This window comes from Carcharhinus amblyrhynchos, chromosome 28 (assembly GCF_965287045.1).
Source record: "Carcharhinus amblyrhynchos chromosome 28, sCarAmb.v2.hapA, whole genome shotgun sequence".
In the NCBI taxonomy this organism is placed as follows: domain Eukaryota; kingdom Metazoa; phylum Chordata; class Chondrichthyes; order Carcharhiniformes; family Carcharhinidae; genus Carcharhinus; species Carcharhinus amblyrhynchos.
The window spans coordinates 32,248,746-32,261,501 of record NC_137351.1 but is presented as its reverse complement, the minus strand read 5'-3'; the positions used below and the strand labels follow the sequence as shown (position 1 = coordinate 32,261,501).

General features: G+C 49.3%; 1 protein-coding gene across 1 annotated transcript in view; it reads left to right on the top strand.

Moving 5' to 3' along the window:
• The window catches only part of cemip (cell migration inducing hyaluronidase 1), a 252,790-nt gene that overhangs the window by 129,176 nt on the left and 110,858 nt on the right, over positions 1-12,756 (top strand). The window contains exons 7-10 of the mRNA XM_080214375.1: positions 2,257-2,327; positions 4,520-4,615; positions 10,068-10,189; positions 11,630-11,777. Coding sequence (XP_080070501.1) covers positions 2,257-2,327; positions 4,520-4,615; positions 10,068-10,189; positions 11,630-11,777 — 437 coding nt within the window. The remainder of the gene's footprint in view (positions 1-2,256; positions 2,328-4,519; positions 4,616-10,067; positions 10,190-11,629; positions 11,778-12,756) is intronic.

Below are 12,756 nucleotides of genomic sequence, written 5' to 3'. Positions count from 1 at the left end.
CACCAGGGAAACCGCGCGGGCTCATTAAGCCAAAGGGCCTGCTTCCCGGGCTGTTTTTGTTCTTTGTTCTTTGAAACTGGTTTGATACCTGGCTGTCTGTGCAGAGTCTGCACGTTCTCCCCATGTCTGCATGGGTTTCCTCCGAGTGCTCTGGTTTCCTCCCACATACCAAAAGACGAGCCGGTTAAGTGAATTGGCCGTGCTAAATTCTCCCTCAGTCTGGCAAATCCCCCAGCTGGCAGACTCCAAATGGGCGCCGGAGTCTGGCAACTGGGGGATTTTTACAGTAACTTCATTGCAGTGTTAATGTAAGCCTACTTGTGACGCTAATAAAGAAACTGAAACCATATCCACACCGCTGTGAAAATTGAGGAGAAGCGCTTAGTATCCCGGCCATTCCTGCGTGTTGCTCTCAAAACTGCGTGTGATTTGCGTTGGGTGGTGTACGATGTGAATGCCTGTGTCTCTGTGACGGGGTTAATGAGACTCGCTCAGTGTGGGGCGTAACGTACAGTGTCGCTTCAGATTGCCTCGTTTCGCCGACACAGAGACGCAACGCAAGTGGACAGCAAGTTCTGTATGATCACATCAGCCGTCGATGTGACGCAGGGCCTTGAGCGATAAGGTTTAATAATTTAATTAAGATAATCCGATAGCCCCCATTCAGTAGAGCTGAGGTGCAGCAGACTGGAAACAGAGCTGTCAGGAAGAGCTTACCCTCACCAAAGACCTTTTCACTAATTGGGCAGCGTTTTGGTCGGTTAAGCTCCTGGAGTCAGAAGCTGCGTCAGAACGGAAATAAAAATTCAAGTTAATATTGGGTTGTCTTCTGCGCACTTTATTTCTTTGTAATCTGGAAAGCCTGTTTGAGAAGGTTGTTTACTTTGATCGAGAGCAATATTTTGTCCGTCTCAAAGGTCTGCCGTAGCAACAAAGATCCAAAGTCCGAAGATGTGCGGGTTAGATGGATTGGCACTGCTAAATGGACCCTAGTCCAATCAGGGGGATTGACCGAATAAATATGTGGGGTTCCGGGAATAGGGCCTGGGGAATATATCACTGTTCCTCCACTGTTGCTGGATCAAAATCCTGGAAATCCCTCCCTAACAGCAGTGTGGGTGTGCCTACACCACAGGGACTGCAGCGGTTCAAGAAGGCAGCTCACCACCACCTTCTCAAGGGCAATTAGGGATGGGCAATAAATGCTGGCTTTGCAGTGAAAATAATAGTTTTTTCTAAGAAGTCTGACTCAGCCAGAGGCTATTTAGCATGTCCAGCTCACCCTTCACCAGAAATCTAAGATTGCCATATCAATTGCTTTGGAATTTGAAAGAAATTTGTCTATATTGAGTTTTATCTTCAATAGTTGTGACCACTGTTCAGGCACTTTAGAATCCCCCTGGCCTCTCCGTCAGACTCCTATTTCTTATGTTCCACCTCGTTCGGTATAATTTGTAAATAAAAACTCGGATCAAATCGGGGGTTGGTGCAGATTTGATGGGCTGAGTGGCCTCCTTCTGCACTGTAGGGATTCTATGACCTATGAACAAGCAATTTAACTTCCAGCTCTGCCTCAGCTCAGAGTTAGAAGGTTCTGGATTATGTTCCACTGCACAGACTTGAGCATATAATCTTGGCTAACGTTCCAAAGCAGAACGCTGCCCGTCAGATCAGATGCTGAACTGAGATTCTGGTTTCTCAGGTGGGTGCAGAAGATCCCAGGACACTATGTGGAAGACAATCAGGAAGGTCATTCCCAGTGTCCTAGCCAATATCTAACCCTCGTTCAACATCACAACAGACAGGTGATCTTGGGCAGCACAGTGGTGAGCACTGCTGCTTCACAGCTCCAGGGTCCTGGGTTCGATTCCCGACTCGGGTCACTGTCTGTGTGGAGTTTGCACATTCTCCTTGTGTCTGTGTGGGTTTCCTCCCACAGTCCAAAGATGTATGGGGTTAGGTTGATTGGCTGTGCTAAGAAATTGTCCCTTAGTGTCCAGGGATGCTTAGGTTAGAGGGATTAGTAGGTGGGATATGGGGGTAGGGTCTGGGTGGGATTGTGTTTGGTGCAGACTCAAGGGGCCTCTTTCTGCACTGTAGCGTTCTATGATAGCCATTACCACATTTCTGTTTGTGGGAACCTGTTTAATGAAAATTGGCTGTCCTCTTTCCAACACTCCAGCACTTCAGAAATACTCACTGGGACATACTGTGCTTGCAAAATATAAACGCAAGTCTTTATTTTTAAATTCAAAGGCATCCTTGGAGTTTCATCACTGTTAAAGGCTCGCCTGATTCTTCAGCCGAAGATCACGTTATTTATCAAGGTAAATGATGAGACGCGTTCTATATTCTGGTTGTAATCAACCTTAAAGGTCTCGTAAACTGGCAAGATTTGTGTTTGAATTACAAACAATCATTTTCCCATTGCTTTTCTCCCAGAGGGCAGAGAATCAGGAAATCCAAACCCAAACGCAATCTTGGTTAAGCTAGACTTGAAATATTGGGAAGAGTTCTGGTCTCCAAAAGGATCTCAAAGCAATATATGGAGAATTCTGTGAGAGCGAGTTGTTAGAGGCACCATAACTAGGATCCATTAATAGAAAATAGTCACTCGTGCATCTAGTATGGGAGTAGAGGAGGGACTTCATCACCCAGGCAGTAGTTAGAATGCGGAACAAAAATAGAAAATGATGGAAAATCTCAGCAGGTCTGGCAGCATCTGTGGAGAGAGAATAGAGCCAACGTTTCGAGTCTAAATGATCCTTCATCAGAGCTGAAGACAAAGGAAATAAGAAAAGATTTACACTTTGAGGGTGGGGCGGGACTGTAGTTGGACAAAGGGAATGTAACTAGTGATGATAAAGGCTGAGAAAGGTGCTAAGAGCGTCCACTAAAAGATCAGAATGTGTCCATGGCAGAACAAAAGATGCAGAGTGTCAAAGCACAGCCTGAGGAATGTGACAGTTTCTGATAGACAGGGGAATTAAGGGTTATGGGGAGAGGGCGGGAAAGTGGAACTGATCCACTTCAGATCAGCCATGATCTTATTGAATGGCGGGGCAGACTCGAAGGGCTAGATGGCCGACTCCTGCTCCTATTTCTTATGTCCTTATGACAGTTGGCCCGCGGTTAGGGGTGGGGGGGATTAAAAATAAGAATATAAAATAATAAAAATGGATGAATAAGGGGAAAAGAAGAAATGAAATGAAATAAATGGGATTGGGGTGAAGGCGGAGGGGAGAGTTCATGCTCTGATGTTGTTGAACTCAATGTTCAGTCTGGAAGGCTGTGAAATGCCCAATGGGAAGATGAGATGCTGTTCCTCCAGCTTATAGAACATAGGAAAAAACGACAGCGCAATGTTGGGGTTCACTAGAACATTGCAGAAGGCCCAGGACGGACATGTGGAGAGGAGAGCGGGGTGGTGTGCTGGAGTGGCAAACGACAGGTCCTGCTTTGCAGACGGATTGAAAGCGTTCAGCAAAGCGGTCGCCCAGCCTGCGTTTGGTCTCTCCATTGCATTGGGAGAGTGAATTGGGAGCAGAGAACGCAATAGACCAGATTGAAGGAGGCGCATTCACCTGAAAGGGGTGTTTAGGATCTGGAATAGTGAGCAGGGAGGAGGTAAAGGGGCAGGTGTTGCCCCTCCTACGATTGCACGGGAAGGTGCCGTGGGCTGTGGGTGAGATGCTGGTGCGATGGAGTTACAATGTGGGGCTCGGTCTCACGCTGCAGTGTCGAGGTGAACAGCATTGCTGCACGGTGGCACAGTGGTTAGCACTACTGCCTCACAGCAGCAGGGACCTGGGTTCAATTCCAGCCTTGGGTCACTGTCTCTGTGCAGTTTGCATGTTCTCCCCATGTCTGCATGGGTTTCTTTAAGACTGCACCTTTAAGACTTGATTAGCTGTAAAGACTCACATTCTGATCAGTATTCTGTAAACTGAGTGTGTGTCTCTATATGCCCTGTTTGTGATCAGAGCTCCCCTCTCACCTGACAAAGGAACAGTGTTCCAAAATCTAGTGGCTTGTTCCACCAAATAAACCTGTTGGACTTTAACCTGGTGATGTGAGACTTCTTACTGTGTTTACCCCAGTCCAACGCCGGCATCTCCACATCAGGAAAAGAATTTTCCCCTATTTGTGTGTATTGTAGATCCAATGTAACTCTATAGAAATATTGCTCCATTTTCCATTCATTGAACTGCACGCCTGGCTGAGGGTGCCCCCCGGTGGTGAGGGTGAGACTGCGGACGGGGAAGATGTCATCAAAAAGTTCCTCCTTTAACCTTCGGTTCAAATTAGGCAGAAGATTAGCACAACCCTTGGGCAAGGGTGCGGTGGGGATTTGGGGGAAACGCAGCAGATACTGAGGGCCTATTGTTGAAGAACAGCTTGTAAAAAGAAATTTCTTGGAGAAGTGTAGCCATCATTTGAAGCTTTCATTGGGAGAACTCACAATGGAAAATTGCGTTGAAGAGCTGAATCCAGTTCTCTTTGTTGATAATCCCCACAGGAGCGAGAGGGTCTGCTGCTGCTAAAGTCTTCAAACTTTTCCATTCCCCTGATGGCAATCACTTCACCGTTGGTTCAACAAGTGAGTGGGTACAAGGTAAGGACAAAATCTTGCGATGGGGTTTCATTTTATATTTCCAAACAAATCTTCATATTTCCAAACCCTTGGAGAGCATCAAGTAGGCTCCCGATGTCATGTTTAAACTGACCAGACTGGACTTCTGAGGCAAACTTTTGGGTGGCACGGTAGCACAGTGGTTAGCACTGCTGCTTCACAGCTCTAGGGTCCTGGGTTCAATTCCCAGCTCGGCTCACTGTCTGTGTGGAGTTTGCACATTCTCCTCGTGTCTGCGTGGGTTTCCTCCGGGTGCTCTGGTTTCCTCCCACAGTCCAAAGATGTGCGGGTTAGGTTGATTGGCCATGTTAAGAAATTGCCCCTTAGTGTCCAGGGATGTGTAGGTTAGAGGGATTAGTGGGTATAATATGTAGGGATATGGGGGTAGGGCCTGGGTGGGATTGTGGTCGGTGCAGACTCGATGGGCCAAAGGGCCTCTTTCTGCACTGTAGGGGTCTATGATTCTATGAAACTGATGGTTGAGGCTGTAAAATGTCAAAATCCATCAGTTTCCTCTGCACGGTGCTGTCCTACCCACTGGGTGAAACCCAGGCACAATGGCGATGTGTGGTAGGGCATAATGTTCCTGATTACACTTGTTATGTATTATTGTATTACCTGTAAAGAGCTAGGAACTAATTGTTATGTGTAAATGTTCCTGCGGGGCAGGGGGACACATTTAATGGCCGCACTGAAGACTGAGGTGATGCGTAACAGAACCAATTCAAAACTGGTCCTTTTATTCTCCGTGACAATGCGGCAAGTTAAAGCTGAAGAGTTCTGATATTCCCAAGTTTAAGAGTCCATAGAATCCCTACAGTGCAGAAAGAGGCCACCCAGCTCATCGGGTCTGAACCGATTCCCCAAAAGAGCATCTAACCCAGGCCCACCCCTATCCCCACAACCCTGGGCATTTGGCATGGCTAATCCACCCAACCTTCACATCTTTGGAGTGTGGGAGGAAACCGGAGCACCCGGAGGAAACCCAAGCAGACATGGGGAGAATGTGCAAACTCCACACAGACTGTGACCCAAGGCCAAACTGGAACTGCCTGAGGAGGAGATGGAGGAATGGCATGTCTCCTCCATTGGGGAGGGTGTTGATGAGGATGAGGAGGTCCTCACTACCCCCCACCCCCCACCCCGCCCTGTTATCTTCACATGGTCTCGGTGAGCGTTACTCTCTGGTCTGACTGGCAGCGTGCGCTCTCTGTGATAAGGCTCCTCTCACTGGGACACAGCGGTTGCCTCTACATTGCAGGAGGAAGATGATGGCTTGCACTGAGGACGGTGTAGACATCCTCACAGAGCTTCTGTGAATATCTGATGCCTGTCCGGCTGATGGCAGCTCGCTGGCTCTCAGTGACCAGGGGGGCACAGCGTGGCGTGCGTTGACAATGAGTGGAACGGGTGACGCTAGCCCTGTGCATTGTGGGAGAACATCCTGCTTCCCGATGGATACAGGAATAACTGATGTGTTGAGCCAGATGTTAATGTGCTGGGAACCTTACACAAAGCACAGGGGGGAACCCGGGACTCAGCATCCTGCGTGGATATCCAGGTTGGGACTGCAGGAACACATTGAAAGTGAACATGGAGGGATTAACAGCCGTGCCCATGCTGTGCGAGTAGAGCTTCTGCACCTTTCTAACCCAGCCGCTATACCCTGGTGCCCCCAACATCCACAGCGGAGGTGAAGGCAGCCAGCGTTCTGCCATGCCTTGTTATCTATGATGACCTTAGCGGGCATCCTCTGGAGGGCTGAGACCTGGTGGGCCCTGGCCTGACTTCTGCTGTGTGGCAGTGCCACCCTTCTTGGCCTGTGGAGAGACAGTGGGGATTCGGATGTGTGGCGCACTCGCTGAGTGATCTGGGTGGATGGACGCAGGTGGTGTGCACCAGCTGCTCCTCCTTCCTCTAGGTGCCCAAGAAACGCTGGCTCCCTCGGCACAGAGGGAGCGAGCTTGGGAAGCCCTGCCAGCCTCTGGTGTTGGCACTGACTAGATCCCAGTGAGAGCCCAGACCTTGGAATACATTTCCTGCAGCTGGTGTGTGTCTCCGTGCTGTTGGCAGGTGTGGGTGAGTACTGTGAGGGTTCTTCTATATCGGAGACCCTGATCTCGGGGCTCGGGGGGCCGGTGGGATCCCTGAGCTGCTTCCCAGACGTGCCTGTGGGCAGAGGGGGGTTGGTTAATGAGAAACAGGAGACGTACCCCGCCCCACCCCCAGCATTGTTGTCCAATGGAGACCCAGCAGCACTGGATCCTCAGTTAGTTTATTGCTGTCACCAGGAAGGGCCTGAGTCCTCCCCGGCTAGCTGGAGCTGTCCAGGCTGAGAACCCTCCGCCTGCCTGAGATCTCTCCCTCTCGTAGTGAGTCAACCTGTCCTGTGTGAAGACAGGCGGAGAGAGTGTGAGCCCAAAGACTTGCCGGGACAGAGCGTAAGAATGTCTGACGAGTGGATGGTGGGTGAGGCCAGCGAGGGGATGAGGACGTGACCCTCAGAGAGATGGGGGAGAGCGGGTAGTGGTGTCCCTTGAGCTGGCAGTGAGCTAGCTCCCTCCGGGAGTGTGATCGGTGAGTGTGTTGAGGGTGATTTACTCTGGCAGAATGGAGGAGCTCATTCACCCTCTTCCTTCACTGGGTGGCTGTCCTCTTCTGAACAGAGTTGGCACTGCCCACCGCTGCCACGTGCCCGGTTGGTAACATTGCTGCTTGGTTTTCCCATTGGCGCAGGTAAAGGGCATCATTCCGGCCTCTCCTGCATCCAGGAATCTCTCCATGGAGGCTGCTGTGAACATTGGGGGGTCAGTAATCACTTCTCAGCTACCTACAGAGTGTGCCTGCTGTACAGTGTGGGGATGGGGAGGGTGTGGGTACCAGATACTGCCCGTCACTGATACGATGTGTAACTCCTGGCACCAAGTGCAGGAAAAGCCACCATTCCCATCCCCGGGCTCAATGCTGCTTTTACCAATCTCTCACTGGGAATATTTTGATGTTAAAGAAATCTCTTGTGGATACAAATAATCCCAAAATACTTCTCGAAGAAGAATCGCGATGTTCTCCTGGGGTCATGACCAACATGTCGTGATTAATGTCACTAACAGCGTCTGCTGTTGAACCCATTCTTCTGTGTTGGAGCTTAGCTTCCTGTCAACCAATCCTGAGATCTTCCTGTTACTGTCAACCAATCCTGAGAGCTCCCTGTCACTGTCAACCGATCCCAAGATCTTCCTGTTACTGTCAACCAATCCCGAGAGCTCCCTGTTACTGTCAACCGATCCCAAGATCTTCCTGTTACTGTTAACCAATCCCGAGAGCTCCCTGTTACTGTCAACCAATCCCAAGATCTTCCTGTTACTGTCAACCAATCCCGAGAGCTCCCTGTTACTGTCAACCAATCCCAGGATCTCTCCATTACTGTTGACCGATCCCAGGATCACCTTGTTGCTGTCAACTGATCCCAGGATCTCCCTGTTACTGCCAACCAATCCCGGGATCTTCCTGTTACTGTCAGCCGATCCCAGGATTTCCCTGTTACTATCAACCAATCCTGGGATCTCCTTGTTACTGTGAACAAATCTCAGGATCTCCCTGTTATTGTAAACCAATCCCAGGATCTCCCTGTGATCCTGGAATCTCTGACTATCGACTGATCACTCCCTCTTACTCAACTGATCCCTCTCGTTAACAGTTGGAATGGATGTATTTCCACTGTTTTAAGTGGGAGATTAAAGTTAGGCTACTGCAGAGTGAATTCAGGAAGCAGTTTCTCTCAACAGAGGAAACCCCTTCCCAGAAAATCGGGGCTTCTGGATCAGTTCAATTTCCAAAGATCAGACTGAGAAAGTCTTGTTGTCTGAGGGGATCGAGGGATACGGAGCTGAGGGAAAGATCATCTGTGATCTAATGCATTGACAGAATGAGATTGAGGGGCTGAATGGCCTCCTCCTCTTCCTATCTCACAAACAGATCGAGTCATTCCCAATTCCTCTGTACGGGTATGTAGGAGTCGACGTTGTGAGTTGGATTTGGAGACTGAGATGGTAAAGAGCTCGTGTTAAATGCTGGTTGTGTTTGAAGAAGGCAGCCTCTGACTATTCCTTGACTCAAAGCAAAATCCCGGATTAAAAAGAAACTGCTGACTTGCACTCACAATGATGGGGCTTAAAACTCCACGGACGCACATTTAACTCAGTGCCATTCAGCTTAATGTTCTCTGACAATGCAAAACACATTGCAAAACCTGAGGCATCGTTTCCTCTCCAAATAACTGCACTTGCTGCCTCAGCAACTGGAAGTGTTAACATGTTCTGCTTTTCCACCACATTGGCATTCAGTCCTTGGCCTGATTAGTGACTTCTGCAGCTGATACGGAGGGGATTACGGCAATTAACTGCTAGGAAGTAACACGCTAAACTGTGAACCTGCAGGGCTGACACTCACTCCAGTAGCTAGGAGGCTTAGCTAGAAATATATATTTTTGTTTATTAATTCGCTGGGCACAGGTGTCGCTGGCTGGTCAGCACTCATTACCCATCCCTCGCTGCTCGAGGATAGTGGAGGCCACTCTGCGTAGGCCAGGCTGGGTGAACACGGCAAATTCCCTTCCCTAAAGGACATTAATAATTAATTAATTGGGCGGCACAGCGGTTAGCGCTGCTGCCTCACAGCGCCAGGGACCCGGTTCGATTCCCGGCCTGTCTGCGCGGAGTTTGCACATTCTCCCCGTGTCTGCGTGGGTTGCCTCCGGGTGCTCCGGTTTCTTCCCACAGTCCAAAGGTGTGCGGGTTAGATGGATTGGCCACGCTCAATTGCCCCTTAGTGTGAGGTGGGACTAGCTAGGGTAAATGCATGGAGTTATGGGAATGAAGCCTGGATGGGATTGTGGTCGGTGCAGACTTGATGGGCCAAATGGCCTCCTTCTGCACTGTTCTATAATAATAAACTAGATGGGTTTTTGGGACAATGGTTTCATGGTCATCAGTAGATTCTTAATTCTAGATATATTTTATTGAATTCAAATCCCACCCAAGTGCAGGAACGCTAGTTGGATCTCTGGATTAATAGTCTAGCGATATGGTCTCCCCATATTGGGGTGACGCTGCTTGTTTCTTGATGGTGGCGCAGGGTGTCACTTCAGACTCACATCACTTTAGCTCCAGTTTTTCGCTAAACTATCAGCTCGGGTCTGGTTGAGCCAAAGTTGGTGGTATTGACCACATTGGACACCAGTGGGAGCATCTCAGTAACTCTGTAAATATAACAGGTCAATTACAAATCCTTGCGCCAAGGACAGAGATTCTTAGAACAGAAACCATCTCAACAGTTTGCTGTTCAGCACTTTATGCCTAATTGTTCACCCACTGTGCCATTCCACTGCCCAGCCCTCTGTAACCGCCTGCAATATTTCCGCGTTACTTATCCGCAGATGTGGAGTGGACTGATTGGTTCAACCGAGACGATGAGCGAGGATCGGGGGACTGGGAGAAATTGTCGGATCTGAGGGTCGCCTTTCCTGGAAAGATCTGTGAAAGCCCGATCGATATACAGGTAAACCCTGAGGATCGTACTCTGTCAGTCCGATCGATGTTGGACGGCACAGTGGGTTAGCACTGCTACCTCACAGCGCCAGGGACCCGGGTTCAATTCCAGCCTCGGGGTATCTGCCCGTGTGGGATCTGCACATTCTCCCCGTGTCTGCGTGGGTTTCCTCCGGGTGCTCCGGTTTCCTCCCACGGTCCAAAGATGTGCGGGTTAGATGGATTGGCCAGAGGAAGCGTGTGGGGTTATGGGAATAGGACAGGGGTTCAGGCCTGGGTACGATGATCTGTCAGAGAGTCAGTGCAGAATCGATGGGTCTAATGGCCTCTCTTACACTGTAGGGATCCTATGACGCACAGATAAACCCTTAGTGCTCTGTGACTCCAATCGATATACAGGTATTTTGATCACTCATGCTAGGTTCAATTTACATGAATTGAACGGAATGGTGAATTTGGGGTGGCACGGTGGCACAGTGGGTTAGCACCACTGCCTCACAGCGCCAGGGACCCGGGTTCGACTCCCGGTTCAGATCCTGCACGTTCTCCCTGTATCTGAGTGGTTCGGTGGATTGGCCATGCTGAATTTCCCCCTAGTGTCAGGGGAGACTAGCTAGGGTAAATGCATGGGGTTATGGGGATAGGGCCTGGGTGGCATTGTGGTCTGTGTAGGCTCGATGGGCCGGATCGGCTCCTTCTGCACTGTGAGTGCCCACCCTAGCCCGACGCCAGCATCATCTGGACTTGACATCATTTATTACAACAGACCTGGCCAGCTTTGAGCTGTTGCCCCTTCTGTCTGTTCATTGGACTGGGTTCAAATTGTGACAGGGCTATTCCACACTGGGTAAGTCGCGTGGGAGATTTAAACAGTCTCCGGTGGGTACAATGCATCCTTCCAGCCTCACAATATGGTTTACTGAAGTCAAAGAAATCATTTTTCTCCCTTGTCCCTCATTACTTTGACACCAGTCTCCCCCCTTGTCCACTGGTAAGATTAACATTTCCGTGTTGAGACCAGTTTGCTAAATGTTGGGATTTTTATTGAGTGTAATCATTGGGTAAAGTCACTTCCCACACTCTAACTTTAATGTAAGATTGGAGCCGTGATGTGGAGATACTGGTATTGGGACTGGGGTGGGCACAGTTCACAACACCAGGTTAAAGCCCAACAGGTTTATTTGGAATCACAAGCTTTCGGAGCGCTGCCTCTTCATCAGGCTCCCCACTCACCTGAGGAAGGAGCAGCACTCCGAAAGCTCGTGATTCCAAATAAACCTGTTGGATTTCAACCTGGTGTTGTGTGAGACTTCTTAATATAAGATTGGCAGGGATCCAGAAGAAGCGATGGCCAGTTACAGAATTCAGCCCCATTGCCGATGAGAGACTGGGAGTTTATCTGCAGAATTCCGGCAGTAATGTGTTTATTAATGTGCTGTTTATGCTTCAGGTTGTCACTGTGGATGGAATCCCAGCCAGTCGAACAGCAGAAGTGTTCTATATGCACGATCAAGACTATGGTTTTGTGTGTCGGAATAAGGACCAGGCTAATGGAATCTGCCATGACTACAAAGTTCGTTTCCTTTGCGGGAAACCAGGTCTGTTCTAAGTATTTCTTGTCACTGATAATTATTCCCGAAATAAATAACAGTCATAACCTGGGCTTGGTCATTATTGTGAGAAATGCACTCTGCATACTCATATTAAACTCACCTCAGTGCTAAATTTAATAGAGCCTTTATATATTCACTCGCTCGCCACAATTTCTGAGTCATTAAGTAATGGGGAAACGCTGGAAATGTTTAGAATCACAAAGTGCAGAAAGAGGCCATTTAAGAACATAAGAAATAGGAGCAGGAGTCGGCCATCTAGCCCTTCGAGCCTTCCCCTCCATTCAATAAGATCGTGGCTGATCTGTCGTGGCTCAGTTCCACATTCCCGCCCTCTCCCCATAACCCTTAATCCCCTCGCTTATCAAAAGCCCATCAACCCGTTTCTTATATTTAGCGAGGCAGCCTCCACCACTTCAACGGGCAGAGAATTCCAGAGATTCACCACCCTTTGAGTGAAGAAGTTCCTCCTCAACTCCGTTCTAAACCGCCCCCCTTTATCTTGAGGCTGTGCCCCCTAGTCCTACTGTCCTTTCTGAGCGGGAAGAGTCTCTCCACCTCTATTCTATCCATCCCATTCATCATCTTATACGTCTCAATGAGATCTCCCCTCATTCTTCTAAACTCTAACGAGTACAAGCCTAGTTTATTCAGCGTCTCCTCATAGCTCAACCCCCTCAACTCCGGTATCAGCCTACCAGCCCACCAGCCTGCCCCAACTCTCCGACAGAGCATTTTACCCACGCCCCATGCCCCACGTTTTTACCCCACCGATCCCCCCTAAGCTACCCATTTTTGGACACTAAGGGGCAATTGTTCGATCCACCTAAGCTACGCATCTTTGGAGTGTGGGAGGAAACCGGAACATCCGGAGAGAACCCACGCAGACAAGGGGAGAACATGCAAACGCCACATAAGAAATAGGAGCAGGAGTAGGCCATCTAGCCCCTCGAGTCTGCCCCGCCAT